Source organism: Antedon mediterranea, chromosome 6, assembly GCF_964355755.1.
Source record: "Antedon mediterranea chromosome 6, ecAntMedi1.1, whole genome shotgun sequence".
Taxonomy (NCBI): Eukaryota; Metazoa; Echinodermata; class Crinoidea; order Comatulida; family Antedonidae; genus Antedon; species Antedon mediterranea.
Window position 1 is genome coordinate 11,544,962 of NC_092675.1, and position 24,922 is coordinate 11,569,883.

General features: G+C 33.2%; 2 protein-coding genes across 9 annotated transcripts in view; one reads left to right on the plus strand and one right to left on the minus strand.

Annotated features, from left to right (window-relative positions):
* Positions 1 to 19,680, plus strand: part of LOC140052631 (jouberin-like) — a 159,661-nt gene extending 139,981 nt beyond the window's left edge. For all 6 annotated transcript variants that reach the window (XM_072098291.1, XM_072098294.1, XM_072098297.1 and 3 more), the window contains 3 exons: positions 16,912 to 17,096; positions 17,699 to 17,778; positions 18,682 to 19,680. In XM_072098291.1, the coding sequence (XP_071954392.1) occupies positions 16,912 to 17,096; positions 17,699 to 17,778; positions 18,682 to 18,898 (482 nt within the window). In that variant the 3' untranslated portion in view covers positions 18,899 to 19,680. The remainder of the gene's footprint in view (positions 1 to 16,911; positions 17,097 to 17,698; positions 17,779 to 18,681) is intronic.
* Positions 19,681 to 19,788: 108 nt separating this feature from the next.
* Positions 19,789 to 24,922, minus strand: part of LOC140052635 (protein phosphatase 1 regulatory subunit 42-like) — a 53,929-nt gene continuing 48,795 nt past the window's right edge. For all 3 annotated transcript variants that reach the window (XM_072098304.1, XM_072098303.1, XM_072098302.1), the window contains exons 4-8: positions 24,692 to 24,830; positions 23,377 to 23,611; positions 23,049 to 23,186; positions 22,237 to 22,456; positions 19,789 to 21,960 (exon numbers count right to left, since the gene is read on the minus strand). In XM_072098304.1, the coding sequence (XP_071954405.1) occupies positions 21,927 to 21,960; positions 22,237 to 22,456; positions 23,049 to 23,186; positions 23,377 to 23,611; positions 24,692 to 24,830 (766 nt within the window). In that variant the 3' untranslated portion in view covers positions 19,789 to 21,926. The remainder of the gene's footprint in view (positions 21,961 to 22,236; positions 22,457 to 23,048; positions 23,187 to 23,376; positions 23,612 to 24,691; positions 24,831 to 24,922) is intronic.

The window sequence follows — 24,922 nt, forward strand, 5'->3', positions numbered from 1 at the left end:
CATATTCTTCAGTTCAGGTCATATTGCCATAATCTTTTTCTGTGTGCAATATTCTAACGTATGATGTGCACGTGGCCTTTGTCGTGCGGATAACTAACTCGTCAAAGTGACGAGTTACATGTCTAGTTGTATTTTTTTTCTTTTTGGTTATCCGCAACTTAGTTGCAGGATAACCCTTGTGATTGTAAATATCTTTTTCATCTTCTTTGTTATTCTTCTTTCTTTCCCGGATTTTTGTCTACAGCATATCCCCTATTGCTTGTGACTATATCATATATATAACTTTGTCATCATATGGACATTTACCTGAAGTTGTGCACCTCCATATTTTGAATGACGTCAGAGTTGCGCAACATGACTTATGCGCGATTGTATGAATTTCAATGATTGATCACAGGATAAAAAATAAAAGTCATTTTGTATTGACACTTGGTGAAAATTTAAGTCATATCAAGGGCAAACTTTCTATGGATTAAAAATGGCATGTTTCACAAGAAGTTACGCGCGCACGCGCATTTAAAATTTCAAAATGCGCAAAATTAATTTCTAATCAACTTTCTACGCTGATCATGACATTTTGAGCATGTCAAAAATTCCCACGCGCGCAAAAAAAATTACGCGTAAGGTGCGCACGGAGCATGAAAATCATGTGTTTTTCTCTTGAATTATAATTTTACAGTCTTTCCTAGTCATTTTAAAAAAGATTGACATCATTTCAAATTAAAATGATGTCATACGAACACGTTGATTTAGACCATTTGCGCGCATTTTAGTTGCAAAAGTGACAAAATATTGTCAAAATTATGCTTATTTTTAATCTATTATAGCTCTTCAGGATCGAAGGTGACCCCCAATTTTTTTTACTTATTATGTAAGAAGATAAATTGTAGATATGAATTCATGCAGAATTTTTACCTCTCGGATGTTATGACGTCATCGTATGGCCACACGAATGTAAAATATAGGATTTTTGTCTCTTTTGTTATTGCTCATCACATTCAACAGAGTGCATCTCGCTTATACGTATTCAATTTCCTCCGAGATTTTATTATTGTCTCTGTCAATAAACTATCTTTCGCATGAGTTAAAAATATTTTTATTTTTATGACGTCATCATGTCTAAAAATGTAAATAACGTGGGTCACTTCTTTTCATCTTTACAGTAAACTTCAATCTGTTATAACTCGTCAGAATAAAAAGTGACGCGCATGATTAAAACTTATTATAGAAGTTGTTGAATTGTAGATATGAATTAATATACAAATTTTGTCTATCTGATGTCCTGACGTTATCATATGGCCAGTTGAATTCAAAAAGTCATATTTTCATTTCTTGCGTAAAAGTTCATTGCGTTTAAACGAGAGCGCATGTCACTTTTACGTGCCCAAAATTCTTCAAATTTGTATTAATGTAATTATTTAGATAATTATCTTCTAAAATAGTTATCTTTATGTCAATTTGATGACGTCATCGTGTTAATAATTGGATTTAAAAGATGGGTTTCGTAATTTCGTCTATGCTACACTGTATATAACATATACTACAGTGTATTCTGTAAATACTGTAATATGTTGTATGCTACAAAATAGGTACAATTCAGCACTGTAAACGTATTTAAATCATGTAATAGGAAGGCATAATAATTGTCGGCGTTCATATATTTTAAACGTATGTGCATGTTGCGTTTGTACGGATAACCCGAACTCGTCAAAGTGACGAGTTCAAATCTAGTTCTGTATTATTCTTCTGTCTTTCTTCCTTTTTTTGTGAGCCCTGTTTCTCTAAAATGTGTGAACAGAACATATCATAACTTTGTCAACATATAGATATTTACGTGAAGTTGTGCACCTCCTATTTTTGAAAAACTTCAGAGTTGCGCAACGTGACTTGCGCGCAATTTTATGAATTTAAATGATTGATCATAGATTAAAAACCGAAAGTCATTTTGTATTGAGACTTGGTGAAAATTTAATTCATATCAAGAGTCAACTTTCTGTGGATTAAAAATGGCATGTTTCACACAAAGTTACGCGCGCACGCGCATTTAAAATTTTAAAATGCGAAAAATCAATTTCTAATCAACTTTCTACGCATTTCTTGTCATTTTGAGCATGTCAAAAATTCCCACACGTGCGCAAATTTTTACGCGCGAGGGGCGCACGTAGCTTTAAAAACATACTTTTTTTGCGTGATTTATGTTTTTCCAGCCTTTTCTAGTAATTTTACCAACTTTTAAACAATTTCGACTTAAAATTACGTCATTACGAGCACGTCGAATTGAATAATTTGCGCGCGTATTTGATCAAAAAGCTAAAAAAATCGTCAAAATTATGCCTTTTTTTAAACAGTCGTAGTTTCTAAACTAAACGGTGAAAGTTATTTTTATTACATATTCTGGAAGTTGATGAGTTGTAGATATCAAATCATACATTAATATGGCTAACAGGACATTTTGACGTCATCGTATGGCCACGCGAATATAAAATATAGGATTTTTGTCTCTTTCGTTATTGCTCATCACATTCAATGGAGCGCATCACGCTTATCCGTATTCCATTTTCTCCGAGATTTTAATATTGTCTAGATCAATCAACTACCTTTCGCATGAGTTAAAAATATTTTAATATTTGTAACGTCATCATGCCTAAAAATTATAATTAACAGGGTTATATCATTTCATCTTTACAGTAAATTTTAATCTGTTATAGCTCGTAAGAATAAAAAGTGATAATTATGATTAAAACGTTTTCTGGAAGCTATTGGACTGTAGATACGAATTAATGTGAACATTTTGCCAATCGGATGTTGTGAAGTCATCCTATGGCCAGTTGAATAAAAAAAGTCGTATTTTCATATTTTGCATCATGGTTCATCATATTTAAACGAGCACGCATCCATATTCTGCGTATTCAAATTTCTTCTACACGTTAATATGTTGTTGCTGAGATAATTTCATTCTGAAATTTCTACTTTTGCATTTCATTTTGAAACCGTCAAGATGTTAAAAATTACAATAAAAAACGGGTCCCGTAATTTCACCTATTTTACACTGTTTGTGATATGTATACAGATTGTACTGTGTATACTATGTATATGGCACAAAATAACAGAATTCAGAAATAACAACATATCATATTCTTCAGTTCAGGTCATAATGCCTTAATATTTTTCTGTGTGCAATATTCTAACGTATGACGTGCACGTGGCGTTTGTCGAGCGGATAACTAACTCGTCAAAGTGACGAGTTTCATGTCTAGTTCTTCTTTCTTTCTCCTCCATTTTTGTGTCTCACGTATCTCAAAAACTTGTAAATATAACATTTTATAACTTTGTCAACATATGGGCATTCACGTGAAGTTGTGCACCTACTATTGTGAATGACGTCAGAAATGCGTAACGTGACTTGCGCGTGATTTTATGAATTTCCCGTATTCAACATAGATTGAAAACCATATAACAATTTAAGTTGAAACTTAGCAAAAGTTTAATTTATATCTTGCGCTAACATTTTGTGCACTAAAAATGGCATGTTTTAAACGAAGTTACGTGCGCACGCGCATTTGAAATTTAAAATGCGCAAAATTAATTTCTAATCAACTTTCTACGCTGATCATGACATTTTGAGCATGTCAAAAATTCCCACGCGCGCAAACAATTTTACGCGCGTGGTCCGCACGTAGTGCAAAAAAACATCTTTTTTTGCGTGAATTATGTCTTTCCAGCCTTTTATAGTAATTTTATCAAATTTTAAAACAATTTAGACTTAAAATTACGTCATACGAACACGTCGAATTATACAATTTGTGAGTGTTTTTAATGAAAAAATTCAAAAATTCATCAAAATTATGCCTTTTTTTAAACAATCATAGATTCTAAACTACGAGGTAAACTTTTTTTTACTTACATATTCTGGAAGGTGATGAGTTGTAGATATCGGATCATTAATCAATATGGCTAACGGGACATTGTGACATCATCGTATGGCCACACGAATGTAAAATATATGATTTTTGTCTCTTTCGTTTATTGCTCATCACATTAAATGGAGCGCATCATGCTTATCTGTATTCCTTTTTCTCCGAGATTTTAATATTGTCTAGGTCAATCAACTATCTTATGCATGTGTTAAAAATATTTAATTTTTATGACATCATCATGCCTAAAAATTTAAATTACGTGTATACAGATTATACTGTGTACTTTAAAATGTATATACTATATGACACAAAATAGACAGGATTTAGCACTAACAACATATCATATTCTTCAGTTCAGGTCATAATGCCATAATCTTTTTTTGTGTACAACATTCCAACGTATGACGTGCACGTGGCGTTTGTCGAGCGGATAACTAACTCGTCAAAGTGACGAGTTTCATGTCTAGTATTATTCTTCTTTCTTTCTCCTCCATTTTTGTGTCTCGCTTATCTCAAAAACTTGTAAACATAACATTTCATAACTTTGTCAACATATGGACATTTACGTGAAGTTGTGCACCTCCTATTTTTGAATGACGTCAGAGTTGCGCAACGTGACTTACATGCGATTTTATGATTTTTTATGATTGATCATAGGCTAAAAACCAAGCATAATTTTATTTTGACACTTTCTGAAAATTTAAGTCATATCAAGGGCAAACTTTTTGTGGACTAAAAATGCCATGTTTTACAAGACGTTACGCGTGCACGCGCATTTCTCCTCTATTTTTGTGTCTCGCTTATATAAAAAATGTGTAAACATAACATTTCATAACTTTGTCAACATATGGGCATTCACGTGAAGTTGTGCACCTACTATTGTGACTGACGTCAGAAATGCGTAACGTGACTTACGCGTGATTTTATGAATTTCCCGTATTCAACATAGATTGAAAACCATATAACTATGTAAGTTGAAACTTAGCAAAAGTTTAATTTATATCTTGCGCTAACTTTTTGTGCACTAAAAATGGCATTTTTTAAACGAAGTTACGCGCACACGCACATTTAAAATTTAAAATGCGCAAAATTAATTTCTATTCAACTTTCTACGCTGATCATGACATTTTGAGCATGTCAAAAATTCCCACGCGCGCGAACAATTTTACGCACATGGTCCGCACGTAGCGCTAAAAACATCTTTTTTTGCGTGAATTATGTCTTTCCAGCCTTTTATAGTAATTTTATCAAATTTTAAAACAATTTAGACTTAAAATTACGTCATACAAGCACGTCGAATTATACAATTTGTGCGTGTTTTTAATGAAAAAAATCAAAAATCCGTCAAAATTATGCCTTTTTTTAAACAATCATAGATTCTAAACTACGAGGTAAACTTTTTTTTACTTACATATTCTGGAAGGTGATGAGTTGTAGATATCGGATCATTAATCAATATGGCTAACCGGACATTGTGACATCATCGTATGGCCACACGAATGTAAAATATATGATTTTTGTCTCTTTCGTTTATTGCTCATCACATTAAATGGAGCGCATCACGCTTATCTGTATTCCTTTTTCTCCGAGATTTTAATATTGTCTAGGTCAATCAACTATCTTATGCATGTGTTAAAAATATTTAATTTTTATGACATCATCATGCCTAAAAATTTAAATTACGTGTATACAGATTATACTGTGTACTTTAAAATGTAAATACTATATGACACAAAATAGACAGAATTTAGCACTAACAACATATTCTTCAGTTCAGGTCATAATGCCATAATCTTTTTCTGTGTGCAACATTCCAACGTATGACGTGCACGTGGCGTTTGTCGAGCGGATAACTAACTCGTCAAAGTGACGAGTTTCATGTCTAGTCTTCTTTCTTTCCTTCACTTTTTTGTGGCTCCTTTATCTCTAAAATGTGTTAACATAACATTTCATAACTTTGTCAACATATGAACATTTATATGAAGTTGTGCAGCATGTATTTTTTAAATACGTCAGAGTTGCGCAACATGACTTACGTGCGATTTTATGAATTTCAATGATTGATCATAGATTAAAAACCAAGCCTAATTATTTTTTTACACTTTGTGAAAATTTAAGTCATATCAAGGGCAAACTTTTTGTGGATTAAAAATGGCATGTTTTACAAAAAGTTACGCGCGCACGCGCATTTAAAATTTCAAAATGCGCAAAATTAATTTCTAATCAACTTTGTACGCGTTTCATGTCATTTTGAGCATTTCAAAAATTCCCACGCATGCGTGAAATACGTCAATGTTTTGCGTAAATCATATTTTTCCAGCCTTTTATAGTAATTTTACCAAATATGGAACCATTTCGACTTAAAATTACGTCATACGAGCACGTCGAATTGAACAATTTGCGCGTGTTTTTGATGAAAAGGTTAAAAAATTCGTCAAAATCAAGCCCTTTTTTAAACAGTCGTCGTTTCTAAACTAAACGGTGAAAGTTATTTTTATTACATATTCTGGAAGTTGATGAGTTGTAGATATCGGATCATGCTTTAATATGGCTAACCGGACATTGTGACGTCATCGTATGGCCACGCGAATATTAAATATAAGATTTTTGTATCTTTCGTCATAGCTCATCACATTTAATAAAGCGCATCTTCACTTATCCGTTTTCCATTTTCACCCCGATTTTTATATTATCTAGGTCAATCAGCATGAGTTAAAAATATTTTAATTTTTTTGACGTCATCATGCCTAAAAATTTAAATTACGTGTGGCATTAATTTCATCTTTACAGTAAATTTCAATCTGTTATAGCTCGTAAAAATAAAATGTGATAATCACGATTAAAACGTTTTCTGAAAGCTATTGGATTGTAGATACGAAATCATGTGAAAATGTTGCCAATCGGTTGTTGTGACGTCATCATATGGCCAGTTAAATAAAAAAAAGTCGTATTTTCATCTTTTACGTCATAATGCATTACATTTAAAAGAGCGCGCATCAATATTTCACGTATTCAAATTTCTTCTACTCGTTAATATATTGTTGCTGAGATAATTTCCTTCCGAAATTGCTACCTGTGCGTTTCATTTTAAAACCGTCAACATGTTAAAAATTGTTGGAAGAATTTCATCTGGCTGTGGAATAGGTATTACATAAAATTTCTTTTTGAACAACCAAAGATAGTATAAGCGAACTTACAGTACGTTTCGAAACCTGTCAGGTTTCATTCTCAACTGGCGTTTCATCGTCTAGCGTTGTTAATCCCATGACGACGATGAGTTGGTATAGCGCCACCAATAGGTCCAAAAGGACGTGCCCCCTAGAGATGAAGGAGCCCACGAATTGTCACACATTTATGATCAACTATTGGAGAAGGGGGCACGATGAAACGCCAGTTGAGAATTAAACCTGATAGGTTTCGAAACGTACTGTAAGTTCGCTTATACTATCTTTGGTTGTTCAAAAAGAAATTTTATGTAATATGTTAAAAATTGCAATAAATAGCGGGGTCCCGTAATTTCAGCTATTCTACACTGTATGTGATATGGATACAGATTATACTGTGTATGCTATATTATATGAATCAAAATAATAGAAATTCAGCAATAACAACATATCATATTCTTCAGTTCAGGTCATAATGCCATAATCTTTTTCTGTGTGCAATATTCCAACATATGACGTGCACGTGGCGTTTGTCGTGCGGATAACTAACTCGTCAAAGTGACGAGTTGCATGTCTAGTTTGTTACTTTCTGTACAGATTTTGTGTGTCAATTATCTCAAAAAGTTGAATGGCAATGATCACAAGAATTTCACAATGTCTTTCTAATACTTTAACTTAGTCCAAAAAAGCTTTTCAGCGCGATCACTCATCCGTGACGTCATTTATACGCCATTTTGTGAAATCGCATTATCAATCATATCTCCATGATTCATTATCACATATTAATGAAATTCCCTACACGTAAACTTCAGGTCAAGGGTAAAAATATTAGCAAATAAAAACGCACGCGTACATAGGTTCATGCACGTAAAATCACGCGTTAAAAGTTTAAAATGTGAAAAATTTATTTCTAATCAATTTTCTATGCATTTCATGTCATTTTAAGCATGTCAAAAATTCCCAAGCGCGCATTTTTTTTCGCGCGCGGCACGCATGTAGCGTTAAAAACATTTTTTCAGCCCTTTTCTTGTAATTTTACCAACTTTTAAACAATTTCGACTTTAAATCACGTCATGCGAGCACATCGAATTTGAGAATTTGCGTGTGTTTTTTATGAAAAAGTTAAAAAATTCGTCAAAATTATGCCTTTTTTTAAACATTCATATTTTCTAAACTAAACGGTGAAAGTTATTTTTATTACATATTCTGGAAGATGATGAGTTGTAGATATCGGATCATTCATCAATATGGCTAACCGGACATTGTGACGTCATTGTATGGCCACTCGAATATAAAATATTGGATTTATGTCTCTTTCGTCATAGCTTATCGCATTTAATAGAGCGCATATCCACTTATGCGTTTTCCATTTTGCACCTGATTTTGATATTGTCTAGGTCAATCAATTATCTTTCGAATGATTTACCATTTTAAAAATTTTTATGACATCATCATGTTCAAAAGCGTGAATTCCTTGGGTCATTTATTTTCATCATTACAGTAAATTTCAATATGTTATAGCTCCTTAGAATAAAAAGAGATACTCATGATTAAAACGTTTTCTGGAAGCTGTTGAATTGTAGATACGAATTCATGTAAAAAGTTTGCGCATCGGATGTTGTGACGTCATCATATGGCCAGTTGAATTATAAAAGTCGTATTTTCATATTTTGCGTCATAGTTCATGACATTTAAAAGAGCGCGCATCCGTATTATGCGTATCCCAATTTCTTCAACACATTAATAAGTTGTTGCTCAAATAATTTCCTTCCAAAATTGCTATCTACGTATTTCATTTTGATGACGTCATCATTTTAAAATTTGGAATAAAGGAGGGTCCCGTTATTTTCACCTATTCTGCACTGTATTTTTAGTATGTATGCTACACTGATATAGATATACAGTATATACTGTACATATTGTATGGCATATAATCTATATATAAATTTACGTAAGGGCAAAATTCGGTAAATCGCGCGTTATTTCTAGAATGTTTACTCGATGGTATATAAAGTTGGTTCGTACTTTCGGTACTGATTTTAACCACCTGATGTAACCCTGTTTACTAATTAAATTGAGTTAGATAATTAGTTATTGACGATTAAAACGAATTTAGGTTCAACGATTTGCCCCAAATAGGGGTGTTTTCCGATCGTGGTATACACTGTCCAATGCATGTCTATCTTGAAAAATACCTGCATACAATAATACGAGGATGCTTCGCATTTTCCTATCTCCTCCTATGACAATTGTTTTTAATGGCTGAAAACCGGTGGAACAGCTCGAGTACAGCATCATAATGTTGAAGACAGACCTATTTTCTTCAAAACATACTATTTTAATAGATTTAATATACGTTTATACAAATGTATTGATTTCCGATGAATGGAACATTCCAATATATCTCTTTGCTTTAAAGGAAAGGAACACCCTGGGCTAAATGTGCCACTGTGCTTATAGATAAATGTAATAAAAACATGATTACAATGGTTCAAGGTACAATAGTAAGCAATTGAGTTAAAAAATAGACTTTTAAACAACAACATATCGGAAATTGAACAGCGCCATTTTGACAGGTTATGAGCAAATATGTGACGTCAGATTAGGTGGACGCATTCAAGCAAATCCAAGCGTCCATCGTCTTAGTACAGTATTTCAATATGGAAGTGCGGGATATAACCATAAATAAAATCAATTAAATAGCCTAACATACCTAATAATTCGGAATATGGCTTGGAGTTTTTATAATTCAGAAAATTTGGAACCAGAATATACAGAAAGAGAGTTAGTTTTGCGTTGTGCAGATGAGGAAAAAAGAAGAGAAGAAGAACATTCTCGAGCATAACAAGCCGTCGAAGAATGGTGTACTTGCGGCCAGTGTATCTGTACTGTATGCCTTACTAGGCCTAGAACTCGTGTTGAACGAAAATAAAGTAGACACTGCATCGTCAACCAACAGCCTTCGTTTGGAAGGTTTACCAGTTAATTCCCCTACCAAATCCCGTTTGAAACAGCTAGGCAATAAAAGTAACAATAGATTAATAATAGCTGAAAGATTTACGAATTGGCTTGCAGAAGAAAAGATCGAGCGAAGGTTTGTTTACCAAGCCAGCGCATGCTTATACCGCGTCATCGCCGTCCTGCATGACCGCATGTCGCGTTATTAGCCAATCATATTAGCGGATTCGCTTATCCAATAGAAGCGCCGAATGCAACCGCGAATCTTACAATTTTCGTCGGCCGTATCTGACGTCACAAACAGGCTGCCATGAGCACAAGGAAGATGGCGATTTTCAAATGTCTTGAAAACAGCTTTAAAATCCTGTTTACTAGAAAACTACAAATCCGATTTAAACATAAATTGTTCTGAATATTAAGTTGGTAGGGTTACTTTTATAATAGTTAGGTAAAATATTAGGTTGTTCCTTTCCTTTAACACAAGTGCCACCAGCTGTAGGTAAATTTATTGGCCCTTGGGGAATTAACCTAAAACCTATATAGATTAAATTGCAATACTTGGACATTACTGTAAATACGTATAACATTTTTGGTCACCATTGAATTTACTGTGAGTGTGGGTACTGTTAGATGTATAACACATGTACAAATAAACGTATTACTGTGAGTGTGAGTAGGCCCTACTGTTATATAAAAGGTACAATATACAAATAAACTGTAGGCCTACTACTGACAGTTGCTTCTCAGCGTTTGTATTAATTAATAATTACAAAGAATATAAAAAAGTGGTATATTATTTATAGGCCTATCAAACATGAAAAACATATTTCGTTACTGAGTAGATAAAGAATATATTTAAAAATTGTTCTTCTTTGTACCCATATCCTCTTCCCCATCCCTCAACCCCAATGTTACACACAAAACACAAATTGGGTTTGTTTAAATGAGTCTACTAATGAGAATAACAAATTTGGACTCATTTTGTGACAAGTTTTTCTTTTGGAAGTAATTCCCAGTGTGTGCTAATTTTAGTTTAATACATAAATCATTATAGTCCTGCAGTACGTACATTTAAAAAAAAAAATTTTTTTACGCTGAAATTACTGTGTATTCGAGAACCATCTGTGGGCGCGACCTAGATGGTACGCGAGCGAAGCAATATACAAATAAACTGTACTACTGACAGTTGCTTCTCAACGTTTGTATTAATTAATAATTACAAAGAATATAAACGTTGTAGTGGTACGTGTATCGTTCATGTACTATGCTATTTCAATCGACTATGACAGTAACAGTTTTAACAAAGTATTAAATCGCAAATGTGTTACTGTATCAAGTGGTATATTATTTATAGGCCTATGAAAAACATATTTCGTTACTGAGTAGATAAAGAATATATTTAAAAATTGTTCTTCTTTGTACCCATATCCTCTTCCCCATCCCTCAACCCTAATGTTACACACAAAACACAAATTGGGTTTGTTTAAATGAGTCCAAATAACAAATTTGGACTCATTTTGTGAGAAGTTTCTCTTTCGGAAGTAATTCCCAGTGTGCTAATTTTAGTTTAATACATAAATCATCGTGTCTGTAAACCACAATAGCTGTTATAGTCCTGCAGTACGTACATAAAAAAAAGCAATTTTTTACGCTGAAATTACTGTGTATTCGAGAACCATCTATGGGCACGACCTAGATGGTACGCGAGCGAAGCGAGCTTACCATCTAGTAGGCACAATTCAGCACTATAAGCGTATAATAGGATGGCATACATCAACATTTTCTGAGATAATTTCCTTCCGAAATTGCTATCTTAGTGTTTCATCTTGATACCGTTGCCATGTTACAAATTTGAATAAATGGCGGGTCCCATAATTTCACCTATTCTACACTGTATGTAACATGTATACAGATTTACTGTTTGCATGTATACTATAAGACACAAAATTGACAGAATTCAGCACTAACAACATATCATATTCTTCAGATCAGGTCATAATGCCATAATTTTTTTCTGTGTGCAATATTCTAACGTATGACGTGCATGTGGCGTTTGTCGTGCGGATAACTAACTCGTCAAAGTGACGAGTTACATGTCTAGTTCTTATTTCTTTCCTTACATTTTTGTGTAGAGCGTTTCTCTAACATGTGTAAACATAACATTTCATAACTTTGTCAACATATGGGCATTTACGTGAAGTTGTGCACCTCCTATTTTTGAATGACGTCAGAGTTGCGCAACGTGACTTATGTGCGATTTTATGATTTTTTATGATTGATCATAGGCTAAAAACCAAGCATAAATTTGTTTTGACACTTTGTGAAAATTTAAGTCATATCAAGGGCAAACTTTTTGTGGATTAAAAATGGCATGTTTTACAAGACGTTGCTCGCGCACACGCATTTTTCCTCTGTTTTTGTGTCTCGCGTATCTCAAAAACGTGTAAACATAACATTTCATAACTTTGTCAACATATGGGCATTCACGTGAAGTTGTGCACCTCCTATTGTGAATGACGTCAGAAATGCGCAACGTGACTTACGCACGATTTTATGAATTTCGCGTATTTAACATAGATTTAAAACCATATAACAATTTAAATTGAAACTTAGCAAAAGTTTAATTTATATCATGCGCTAACTTTCTGTGGAAAAAAAATTGCGTGTCTTACACAAAGTTACGCGCGCACGCGCATTTAAAACTCAAAATGCGCAAAATTAATTTTTAATCAACTTTCTACGCTCATCATGACATTTTGAGCATGTCAAAATTTCCCACAAGCGTGAACAATTTTATGCGCGTGGTGCGCACGTAGCGCTAAAAGTATTTTTTTTTTATTGAATTATGTTTTTCCAGCCTTTTATAGTAATTTTACAAATTTTAAAACAATTTCGACTTACAATTACGTCATACGGGCACGTTGAATTGGATACTTTACGTGCGTTTTTGATGAAAAAGTTAAAAAATTATGTCATTATGACCTGAACTGAAGAATATGATGTGTTGTTAGTGCTGAATGCTGTATATTTTCTGTCATATAGTATACACAGTATAATCTGTATACATGTCACAAACAGTGTAAAATAGGTGAAATTACGGAACCCGTATTTTATTTTAATTTTTAACATGTTGACGGTTTCAAAAGGAAACGCGAAGGTAGTAATTTCGGAAGAAAATTATCTCAGCAACAACATATTAATGTTTAACTCATGCGTAAGATAGTTGATTGACCTAGACAATATTAAAAACTTGCGCGCAATTTTATGAATTTCAATGATTGATCATAGATTAAAAACCAAAAGTCATTTAGTATTGACACTTTGACAAAATTTAAGTCATATCAGAGGCAAACTTTCTACGGATTAAAAATGGCATGTTTCAGAAGAAGTTACGCGAGCCCGCGCATTTAAAATTTCAAAATGCGCAAAATTAATTTCTAATCAACTTTTTATGCGTTTCTTGTCATTTTGAGCATGTCAAAAATTCTCACGGGCGCGCAATTTTTTACGCACGCGGTGCACACGTAGCGTTAAAAACATATTTTTTTCTCTTGAATTATATTTTTCAAGCCTTTCCTAGTAATTTTGAAAACAATTTAGACCTTTTCCAATTTAAATAATGCCATACGAACACGTTGAACTAAACAATTCATGCGCGTTTTTTATGAAAAAGCTTAAAAAATCGTCAAAATTTTGTCTTTTTTTAAACAGTCGTAGTTTCTAAAGTAAACCGTGAACCGTTTATTTTTATTACAAAATCTAGAAGTTGATGAGTTGTAGATATCGGATCATGCATCGATAAGGCTAAAAAAAACATTGTGACGTCATCGTATGGCCACACGAATGTAAAATATAGGATTTTTGTCTCTTTCGTTATTGCTCATCACATTCAATGGAGCGCATCACGCTTATCCGTGTTCCTTTTTCTCCTACATTTATATATTGTGTAGGTCAATCAACTTTCTTTAGCATGAGATAAAAATATTTTAATTTTTATGACGTCATCATGCCTAAAAATTTTAATTACGTGGGTCATTAATTTCATCTTTACAGTAAATTTTATTCTGTAATAGCTCGTAAGAATAAAATGTTTTCTTGAAGCTATTGGATTGTAGATAGGAATTCATGTAAACATTTTGCCAATCGGATGTTGTGACGTCATCATATGGCCAGTTGAATAAAAAAAAGTTGTATTTTCATATTTTGCGTAATAGTTCATCACATTTAAAAGGGTGCGCATCTATATTTTACGTATTCAAATTTCTTCTACACGTTAATATGTTGTTCCTAAGATAATTTCCTTCTGAAATTGCTATCTAAGTGTTTCATTTTGATACCGTCGCCATGTTAAAATTTGGAATAAATGGCGGGTCCCGTAATTTCACCTATTCTACACTGTATGTAATATGTATACAGATTATACTGTTTGCATGTATATAGTATATGACACAAAATTGACAGAATTCAGCACTAACAGCATATCATATTCTTCAGTTCTTGTCATAATGCCATAATCTTTATCTGTGTGCAATATTCCAACGTATGACGTGCACGTGGCGTTTGTCGTGGTGCGGATAACTAACTCGTCAAAGTGACGAGTTTCATGTCTAGTTTAGAATAATTGTTATTGTTTGAAATCTTTGTTATTATTCTTATTCTTTTATTTCTGTACACTATTTTGTGTAACAATTATCTCAAAAAGTGAAATGTCAATGATCAAAAAAATGTCACAATATCTTTAAAACAATTTAACATAATCCTAATAATCTTTTCAGTGTGATCACTCATTCGTGACGTCATTTATACGCCATTTGTGAAATCATGTCAATCATATCTTCATAACTCGTTATGAAATATCAATAAAATTCACTATATGTAAACTTCAGGTGAAGGGTAAATATATAGTATATACGGTTGGGGTGATTTTGTCTAATTCTCACAGATTTCCTCATATCAGTTTAAATAATTAAATTTCAGTATATCACCGGGCGGTTTAGAATAACTGTTGTACTGTAAGGCAAAATACCGGAAAAAATGACAATGCTGTGGGTATCAGTGGCTGGATCTCAATGGAGATAATTAGCAGAGCTTTCAGGCAACACTAGCCCTTCAAAATTCACTTGAAATTTTAGTCCTTTAGTGGCCGAATGTTTAGAACGATGTTTAAGAAAAGTACCTAAATGGTGACGATACCTGACGCTTTTCTCGGACAGGCGACGTAGAATTGTGAAATTATCTAAAGTACCCTCCAGGATTACAGCAAAGTCAGATCAAAGCTAAAAACTAAAAGTGATTTTTTATTGAAAGGTTTTCATGCGCATTTAAAATTTAAAAATGCGCATTTTTATAATCAACTTTCTACGCGATTCCTGACATTTTGCGCATGTCAAAAATTCCCGCACGTGCGGACAATTTTGCGGTGTGCACACAGCATGAAATTCAGGGTTTTTTCCCTTGAATTGTGATTTGGAAGTCGCTAAAGAAAAATTGTGCTGTGTGAATAAGATGATGCGCGCAATAACATAACGAAAGTACAAACTATATTATTTTGGGTGTTTTTCGTGGTGTATTAATTTAATATTTGATGCATTGAAATAAAATTAAAAAGTGAACAAAAATCGAACGGAATACACATTAATCTAGGATGCGCCTCAGAAAGTGCATGAGATTAAAATATTTTAATGAATTAAATAAATCAACACAGTAGTCGAAATTTGATGATGACTTTTACTTTTTGGGTGTATTTTTCGTTAATATATGAATTTGGATTCGTTTTATTTGTGTTTCTTTTTTTTTTTACTTTTTTTTTTGTTTACATTTTTTTTATTTCATGGTTTGATTATATTTTGCTTTTTGTGCGTGTGTGTGTGTGTGTGAGGTTTCATATCCCTTTTGCTAGTTTTGTAATTAGATTATTAGATTGAGGTCTAGTTTTGATATTTAGCTTTAAGCATGTCGCGGATTCGAACTTGAACGTACTAAACATATCATGGTCATGGCGATTTACTCACTGAGACATACCGTGAGGTCAATTTCACAATGATAGGTCGAGGTTTGGATCGTTGGACGAGTCGATTTCCGGTGCGATGCGATCGATCAATATGATCCATACTGTAGAAACATCGTTTTTTAGTTTCTCCTTAGCTTGTTTTATAACAATATCATTTGTGTTTTCATCATCACTTTCAGCAATACCAAAGATTCTAATGCAATTTCTTCTGCTATATTGTTGCATAGTCATATCATCATATCAACCTGGTCATGAATCTTGATTTCCAGTTTATCTATTCTTTTTATGTTTAATGTTATTTGCTCATTAGGTTGTTCAAGGTCAGATATACGGCTTTCAGTATGGTTGAGGCATTCAACAAGCGATGATAGCTTTGCTTCAATTACATTAGATACCATTTGGCTAAAAATATCGTTAATTTGTTTACTTTGAAGAGCCTCAGCAATATCCGTTGTAATGGTGGCCAGTTTTGCGCTTTGCAATATTTCAACCTTTGTTGCCCGCACCACCTGTGTTGAATGCCTGGTTGTTTGTTTGCTTGCACCTGTAGCGGTGCATTCTTTACTTGCAGACATGGTAGGCTGCGATTAAAAGGCTTCAAAGTATGAAAAATATAGAAGCAAATACTCAAAAAGCAACGTATAATTGACCTGAATGTTTGCGAACGTGATAAAAATGGAGGTAATGAATGTATATCTTACGTAAAGGAAAAAAATCGTCATAGCGGTCGGTCCGGTGTATCTACACACGTCTGTTTACGTTCAAATCAATATGTTTAGTTTAGAAAAATCATTAATAATTTAATTTTAGATTCTTTTGAAAACAAATGTGTACAAATAAAAGTTACTAAATTTTATTTTAGTGTTATGGCCACCAGAAGAAAAAGAACATAATTTAATACAAAGTAGTGATGGTATTGATGGCAAAGACTCTCAGATAACACCACAAAAAAAGAAGACCAAACATAGAATGAAGCTATCCAAGGATATGATAGAAGATGAGGTGGATGGAACGACACCTTCAAGAAAGATAGATAAAAACAAGAAGGTATAAGATACTGTTACATTTTTCATCCTGTATAATATTATCATTACCATCATCATTATCAATAAATTACTTTCATCATCGTCGTCGTCGTCGTCGTCATCGTCCATACATCATCCATCATCCATCCATCATCAATCATCAATCATCCACAATCATCCATCCATCCATCCATCATCATCATCCACCATCATCCGTCATCCATCATCCTCCATCAATCATCCATCAATCAATCATCCATCCATCCATCCATCATCATCATCATCATCCATCATCATCACCATCATCATCACCATCTTCATCACCATCTTCATCATCATCACGGCGATGAGGATTATGATCATCATTTTCTTTGTATGAACAGCTTTGCTCTGTTTCAGCCATTATGTGTAACTTTAGTTTTCTAAAAATTTCTGTAATAACACCAATTAGCAACAATTACATTGATGATACCAAACTTTCAGCAGAATTCAAATAGAAATAAATTTATTTTTTTGTATAAATGTTTTGTAATTTCTCCAAAAGTCCCATTTACAGGTTTGGTTTCAAAATATTTAATATAATTATATTGCAATTTTGTCACTGACATCTTCATAATATTGTAGGTAACAGCTGTGAAAATGAACGGTGAGTTGAGTTTCATTTCAGCGACTGAAGATAGCGAGCAAGATACACCAGGTCCAAGGTATTTTCATTGTCTATTTCAAATTTGTAACAGTTTAAGAACAGGGTTTTAAGTATAATTTTACTTTTTTTTACTTTACTGGTTATAATTTTACCAGTTTTTTTTTTTTTAGCTCTTTCACCTCGTTCTATCGTAGATAAACAAATGTTACTGAATTCAATCTTTTTGTGGGTAGTGGGTATTTGAATTTCTTGGTTAGGGAGTGCATTGTACACACCCAGCCACGGTGAGCAACAAGTCAACAATCTAACCTTGCACACACACATACTTTGATCATACAGGGCTGCTGAACTATTGTTATGATGGTGTTTTAACGTCTATGAATGATGACTAAAATCTAGTCTTTGTTTTCCCTCGACTCTAATAATAAACTTGGATAATGTATAATGTCTACATGTGAAAACAATTTCATCTGGTTTGAATATAGTTAAAATATATATAATTCATAAATTATAAACCAGTGGAAACTTACATATGTCAAAACAGTTTTCGTCAAGGTAACATTTTGACATATCAACTGAAGCAACTACCTTCGCACAAATAAGTTTTTGGGGTTTCTGGTTTGTTTTTTATTTATTTCTCCACACTTCAACAATGTAAAAGAGTAATATGAATTATCAAATGCTAGGTTCTGGGTATATAAATATCTACATACCCAGTATAAAATTCCACATTATCAAAAATTTCTTGAGAAAATGTAGCTTTTCATTAAGAGTTGAGAAATCCAATGGCTGTCAGGTTATATGACCGAAAAATTATCCGAATTAACAATCATAGACCAAACTTTTTTCACACCATAAAACAAAAGAAAGAAAAAAAAAATTTTAAAAACCTTTTTTATATAATTTGTTTTGCCATTTAGTTTCTGTTTTTTATTTTGAGTAATTGTGTATTCATTTGTAGTCGTCAAAGACGCAAAAAAAGGCAAGAATTAGATGAATTGCTTAGCACACCTTCAAGTCAATTGCCTCCGCAGTCAAAGGGAACAGCATCTAGTCACCGTAAAGTCCAAGAAGTTAAAGAAAGTGCATCACACAAAGCAAGTCCTAGGCGTCGATCAAAAACAGCTAAAAACACCGGACAGCTGATAACAAAAATGAGGAAAGAACATAAGCAGTAAACCTATGATTTATTATGAGTGGATTTATAATATTGTCATTGTCAATAATTTCATTACAAATTAAAATGTTTTAAAGAAAGAAAATGATTTTATGATGTTCTGCTTGTTAGGATATTTAATACTATCAAACCTTGATTTTATTTATGAATTGTTACTGTATATCATGTATTATAAAATATATTACTGTATAAAATGTATTAAGTTGTTGAACATTGGTATGCAATAAGTATGATATGTACAGTAGGCTAAAAAAATGAAAACTTTTTAAAAAAAGGTTTTTGAATAAAATGAATAATAGGAACTGTAAATGGGCTCTGGATGGTACATATGCATGCACATGAATAATGTGAAAGATAAGGTATTTTATTTGGTTAGTATTGCTTCTCTCAAGTCAAGTAAACTATCTATATATGTTTCCCAGGCATTTTATACTTTATTTTGGTTTCCGTTGGACCATAATATTGTATTATAATGTACTACATACAAACTTTCAAAGTGGGTATGAGAGAGAGCAGGACATATGGTTTCAATCAAAATACAGCACTACGAATGAAATTGTCTCATTTTATTCAAAATTACAATTCCATTTTAACATATGAACAATTGTATTTTGATACATCAATTTTTAAAAACAACCTCATTCTGATTTTACTATGCTTTTATAAGTTTTTTATTATCTTATTTTACATTGAATAAATGTTTTAATTAATTTAAGATTAATGTGTTATTTTTTTATATTATTTACAATCACTTTTCAAACTCGGGCCTTAAAAATAAAATAAACAAATGATACATAATTATATAGTATATTATAATACAAATATTCTAATATAAATAAATGAATGTTTATAATGAATTGAATGGAAACAAATATAATAATAATATCCCCATTAAATGTTTTATTTTTTTATTACACATCTTCTACTTTAGTAAGTAAATGTTTATCTGCCGCTTGACTCTGGTTACCATTATTATTAGTTATCCGCACCTTGGCGGATAACTGCTTGTGATTTTATGAGATCATCATCTTTTTTTTTCTGTATTATTCTTCTTTCTTTCCACCCTATTTTTGTGCGTCATGTTTCTCTAAAAATTTACGTGAAGTTGTACACTCTATTTTTGAAAAACGTCAGAGTTGCGCAATGTGACTTGCACATGATTTTATGAATTTAAATGATTGATCATAGATTAAAAACCAAAAGTAATTTTGTATTGACACTTGGTGAAAATTTAATTCATATCAAGAGTCAACTTTCTAGCTCGGATATATACTGTTTCGTATGTTTTTCTGCATTTCCAACACTCTTGAAACCATTCTAAGGCGTTCCATGCAATACAATGTCCAAATGTTGGCTACAACATACATATCTGGGGCATTTTAGGTCATTACCTGACTTTTCAATATTGAGTGTGTCCCGTTAAAGCTTTAGTCGTGTACAGGTGGATCCGGGGACATTGCGTCTAGTGACTACAACTCTGCAATCCAACTTGAAGAAGTGCTTTTGCATTTGAATATCCAACAATACAAAGGAGTAGTCCTTGGGTGATTTTAACATCAATTGGTTGGATATTGACCATAACACCAACAACCAACTTACTCGTGTTCTGGAATGGAAGAGCCAACCACTTGCCACTACACTAAATGATGGTAAAAGCACTCATTGATCTTATATTTACTAACTGTGGACAACAAGTGTGCGATGTTCGTGTCTTGGAACCTTTCTCCACCTCTGATCATTGTATGATATCTTTTAGAATTCGTGGTATACCTAGAGTGTGGTCTCTTCCAACTATAATTAAATACCTATATAATAAGACAGATGCAGAACTATTCAAAAACAGAGTTAGTAAAATCACATGGATTCCATTTATGATGAATCTATAAACAAATTATGGGACAACTTTCAAACAAAGTTTATGAGTTGGAAAAGAGGAAAATCAAGCTGTGGATTTCACCCGAAATTAAGCGTCTGGTAACCTTGAAACGTCATCTTTTAAACTGAGCAAAGTGCTCAGGTATTAACTGAACATTGGAAAACGTACAAAAAGATGAGAAGTAAAGTACGGTATATGACAAGTCGTTGTAGAAGACGGTATTTAAATGAGCTTATGTCTAAACCCGATAATATGAAGCAGTTCTGGTCTTATGTAAAAACAAAGAGACAGTCTGTTCAGTCTTCAAGTTTTGAAATCAATGGACATCCTTGCTCTAACTCCACTATTATCGCCGACTCATTCAATTTATTATTTTCATCATATTTCACACAGTCTGACAGTACAAACAATCACAAAATTAGCTCTCCTAACTTTGGAAGTTCCATCTTTGAAACATATGAATATTCATCAAGTAATCGTTTTAGAAAAACTAAGAGGCCTGAAAAATGGAAAAGCTCCTGGTCCTGATGGTGTGACATCATCCAAAATAAAGTTATGTGCTGCTTCCTTCTGACATATATAATTATATTCAAATATTCTAACGACATATTCTCCTCTAGATTTATCAACAGCTAACGATATTCAGAATGACATCGAACTAATTGCTACATGGGTCTCTACGAAATCTCACATTAAATATTTCTAAGACCAAATACCTACAGATCTTTCGAAAAGTAAATAAATCTGTAAATGTTTTCTTTATTAATATGTTAATCGAAAAAGTTTCCAATTTTATATATCTTGGCGTACATGTACATTCAGGAAGATCTGGCCTGGAACCACCATATCCACATTATTCACAGGCGAAAAAATTACTGGGTTTTATTTACCGACAATTCTATTCTATTCTACTTTACCAAAGTAACATTCGCCTGCGTCTAGAATATGCATGTCAAGTGTTTGATCCTTCTTACAATATTCACTCTAATAGACTAGAACGAGTCCAAAAATTTGCGTTGAAAATAATTTGCAAAGCATGGAAAACATTGGTCACAGAGTAGTGAAATAAAATATCATTTTAATTCTGTTTTCCTTAAGATGGCAGAATAATCTCTGCAAGGGCCACACAGATAGAAGGCTCATCTTGTATTGTTCAATGTTTAGAATGGTGCATCACTCCTATTTTTCTAAAAAAAATAATAATAAAAATTTTAACATTACATTACCAAATAACATCAGAAAATAATGCAGTTTAAAAATGTTACTACATTAAAAGAAAAATAACACTATATAAACCTCCACCATCATGGGTCATTTTCAATGATATGAGGTAGGCCATTATGTTTCAATATTTTAAAGAGTTTTAGAAAAGTGATAAGATGGCAGAATTGGATACTCTCAATACAATAGTATAATCTAAGGTATCTCTGAAAATCTAAAATTGTCATGACAAAGCATAATACCTTGATCTATATTCCAAGTCACTGTGGCTTTTTTTTGTGATTGGTACTGGAGGTGCTTGACGTATCTTAGCGGCTGAATTTGGAAGGCTAACAGATTTGGCCAACACTGCTTCAAACTCTTTCTTGTGGCTCAACATACCTGGCATTACATACACCTGGCTTAGGCCTCCTTGATTCATGCGACTTTGAGCTCCAAGTAAGGGTGGTAGTTCATTATGACCTACAAAAGAAGAAAAGAATTGCATTTACTAAACGAAAAGTGATACCTAATGATGTTAATAATAATCATAATGAATGATTTTTGTATGTATGTATGTATTTTTGTTATGCAGAAGGCTGGTGCCGAATTTGACATTTTTAACATTCCAAATTGAAAATATATTCTTTATGGATGACAAAACATTATGTTTTGTCATCCATAAAGATTTCTTGTATTGTTACCTTCTACACAAAAGCTCATGTCTAAGGCCCATGTTCAAATAATTTGCAGTAGTATAAAACAAATAATGAATTTTTATATTTGTTAAATGGAGAGAATACAATATTTCATTCGGTGAAAGATTGATTGCTCTCATGAAATATTCTCAGCACTCAACACAAACATTCATTTGTATTACATTTTAAGTTGGCTTTGCTACAAGTTGTTCTTCCAGTATACTGTAAAATGAAACACTAGCACATTTGGATTGACCCACAATGCATTTCAGAATGCATTTTAAATGCCAGTATTGTCCGTTTTTTAAGTGTATGATTTTAAGACAGTTGAATCGAGGCTTTTGTTTTGAAATAGTAACACTGACTGATAAATTCACCATTTTGATTAAAATGACTGGCTACAGATCCAAGTAAACTCCCCTCTCTACGCATCCTTTTCTTTGTGTCTTTTGCTTCTTTCCATCGTACAAGGAATTTCTTCTCAGTGCTGCTAATTTCCTTACCATCCAATACAGCTAATTACAAACAACAATTAAATAATTAATTTTTTCATAGCTTAATTTTAACAGAATAACTATAATTACAAATTGTTATGGATTTTGCATCACCAAGGACTGAAATAGTAAATCATTTTAAATCAAATTAATTTTAAGTTTTAAGAAATCAAAAGGAACAATTTTTATTAACAAGAAAAAACATTATTACCCAAGTTTTCATTTAGGACTATGATTTTATCTCTGTATTTTGCTCGATGTGATAGTGGGTTACCGCCAAGCTCGAGCCTCCATAAATTCCTCCAGTATCCTACTACGCTTGCTAATGCCTTGAAGTCTCTTAGAGCATTATCATTCGCCATGAACTGGGCAATATTCTGTAAACAACGCAACTCACTGATGTCATTCAGATTATTTCCAGAAACATTTAAAACTTGTAAACACATCTGAAATAGAAACAGTTTTAAAAACATAACAATTATATACTGCAGAAAAATAATAGTATCCCTAAGTAAGAAACAATCTTGTGTACAACAAGGGTTGCTTTCAATAATTTATTTCACGTGCAGAGAGAGAAAGCTGTAATGTAGCCTAGGCCTAGTCTTCATGTTTTCGGATTATTCAAGCACGACAGGAGGTCAGTCCAGAATATAAATAGCTGCTTCGCAGCAATAACTGATTTAAATTGAGATGGAATAAAATATAATGAAAATCCATATTTTAGCAGAAAAAGCCCAACTTTTCTCATTTTGGTACAAAAGCCAAGATGGATTTAGAGCTGGCCTTACCGATAGAGTGGCTAATGACCTAGGGTCAAACAATAACCATTCCACTGGAGGTGTAGAGCTGGCCTTACCGAGAGAGTTGCTAATGACCTAGGGTCAAACAATAACCATTCCACTGGAGGTGTAGAGCTGGCCTTACCGATAGAGTTGCTACTGACCTAGGGTCAAACAATAACCATTCCACTGGAGGTGTAGAGCTGGCCTTACCGATAGAGTTGCTAATGACCTAGGGTCAAACAATAACCATTCCATTGGAGGTGTAGAGCTGGCCTTACCAATAGAGTTGCTAGTGACCTAGGGTCAAACAATAACCATTCCACTGGAGGTGTAGAGCTGGCCTTACCGAGAGAGTTGCTAATGACCTAGGGTCAAACAATAACCATTCCACTGGAGGTGTAGAGCTGGCCTTACCGATAGAGTTGCTACTGACCTAGGGTCAAACAATAACCATTCCACTGGAGGTGTAGAGCTGGCCTTACCGATAGAGTTGCTAATGACCTAGGGTCAAACAATAACCATTCCATTGGAGGTGTAGAGCTGGCCTTACCGATAGAGTTGCTAATGACCTAGGGTCAAACAATAACCATTCCACTGGAAGTGTAGAGCTGGCCTTACCGATAGAATTGCTAAGTACCTAGGGTCAAACAATAACCATTCCACTGGAGGGGTAAAGCTGGCCTTACCGATAGAGTTGCTAATGACCTAGGGTAAACAATAACCATTCCACTGAGGTGGCCTTACCGATAGATTTGCTAAAGACCTAGGGTCAAACAGTAACCGCTCCCCTTGTGGCAACTGCTGGTTTTCGATATGTAGTTCCCTCAATTGATCAAGTTTATCAAGACCTTCTAACACAGTTATATAGTTTCCGCCTAAATATCTAAAGTGAAAAAAAAGACAATTTAAATTCTACTTTATTCTATTTTTTTGAATATTTTGTATGCAGAAGTTTACAAACTAAATTACTTTAAT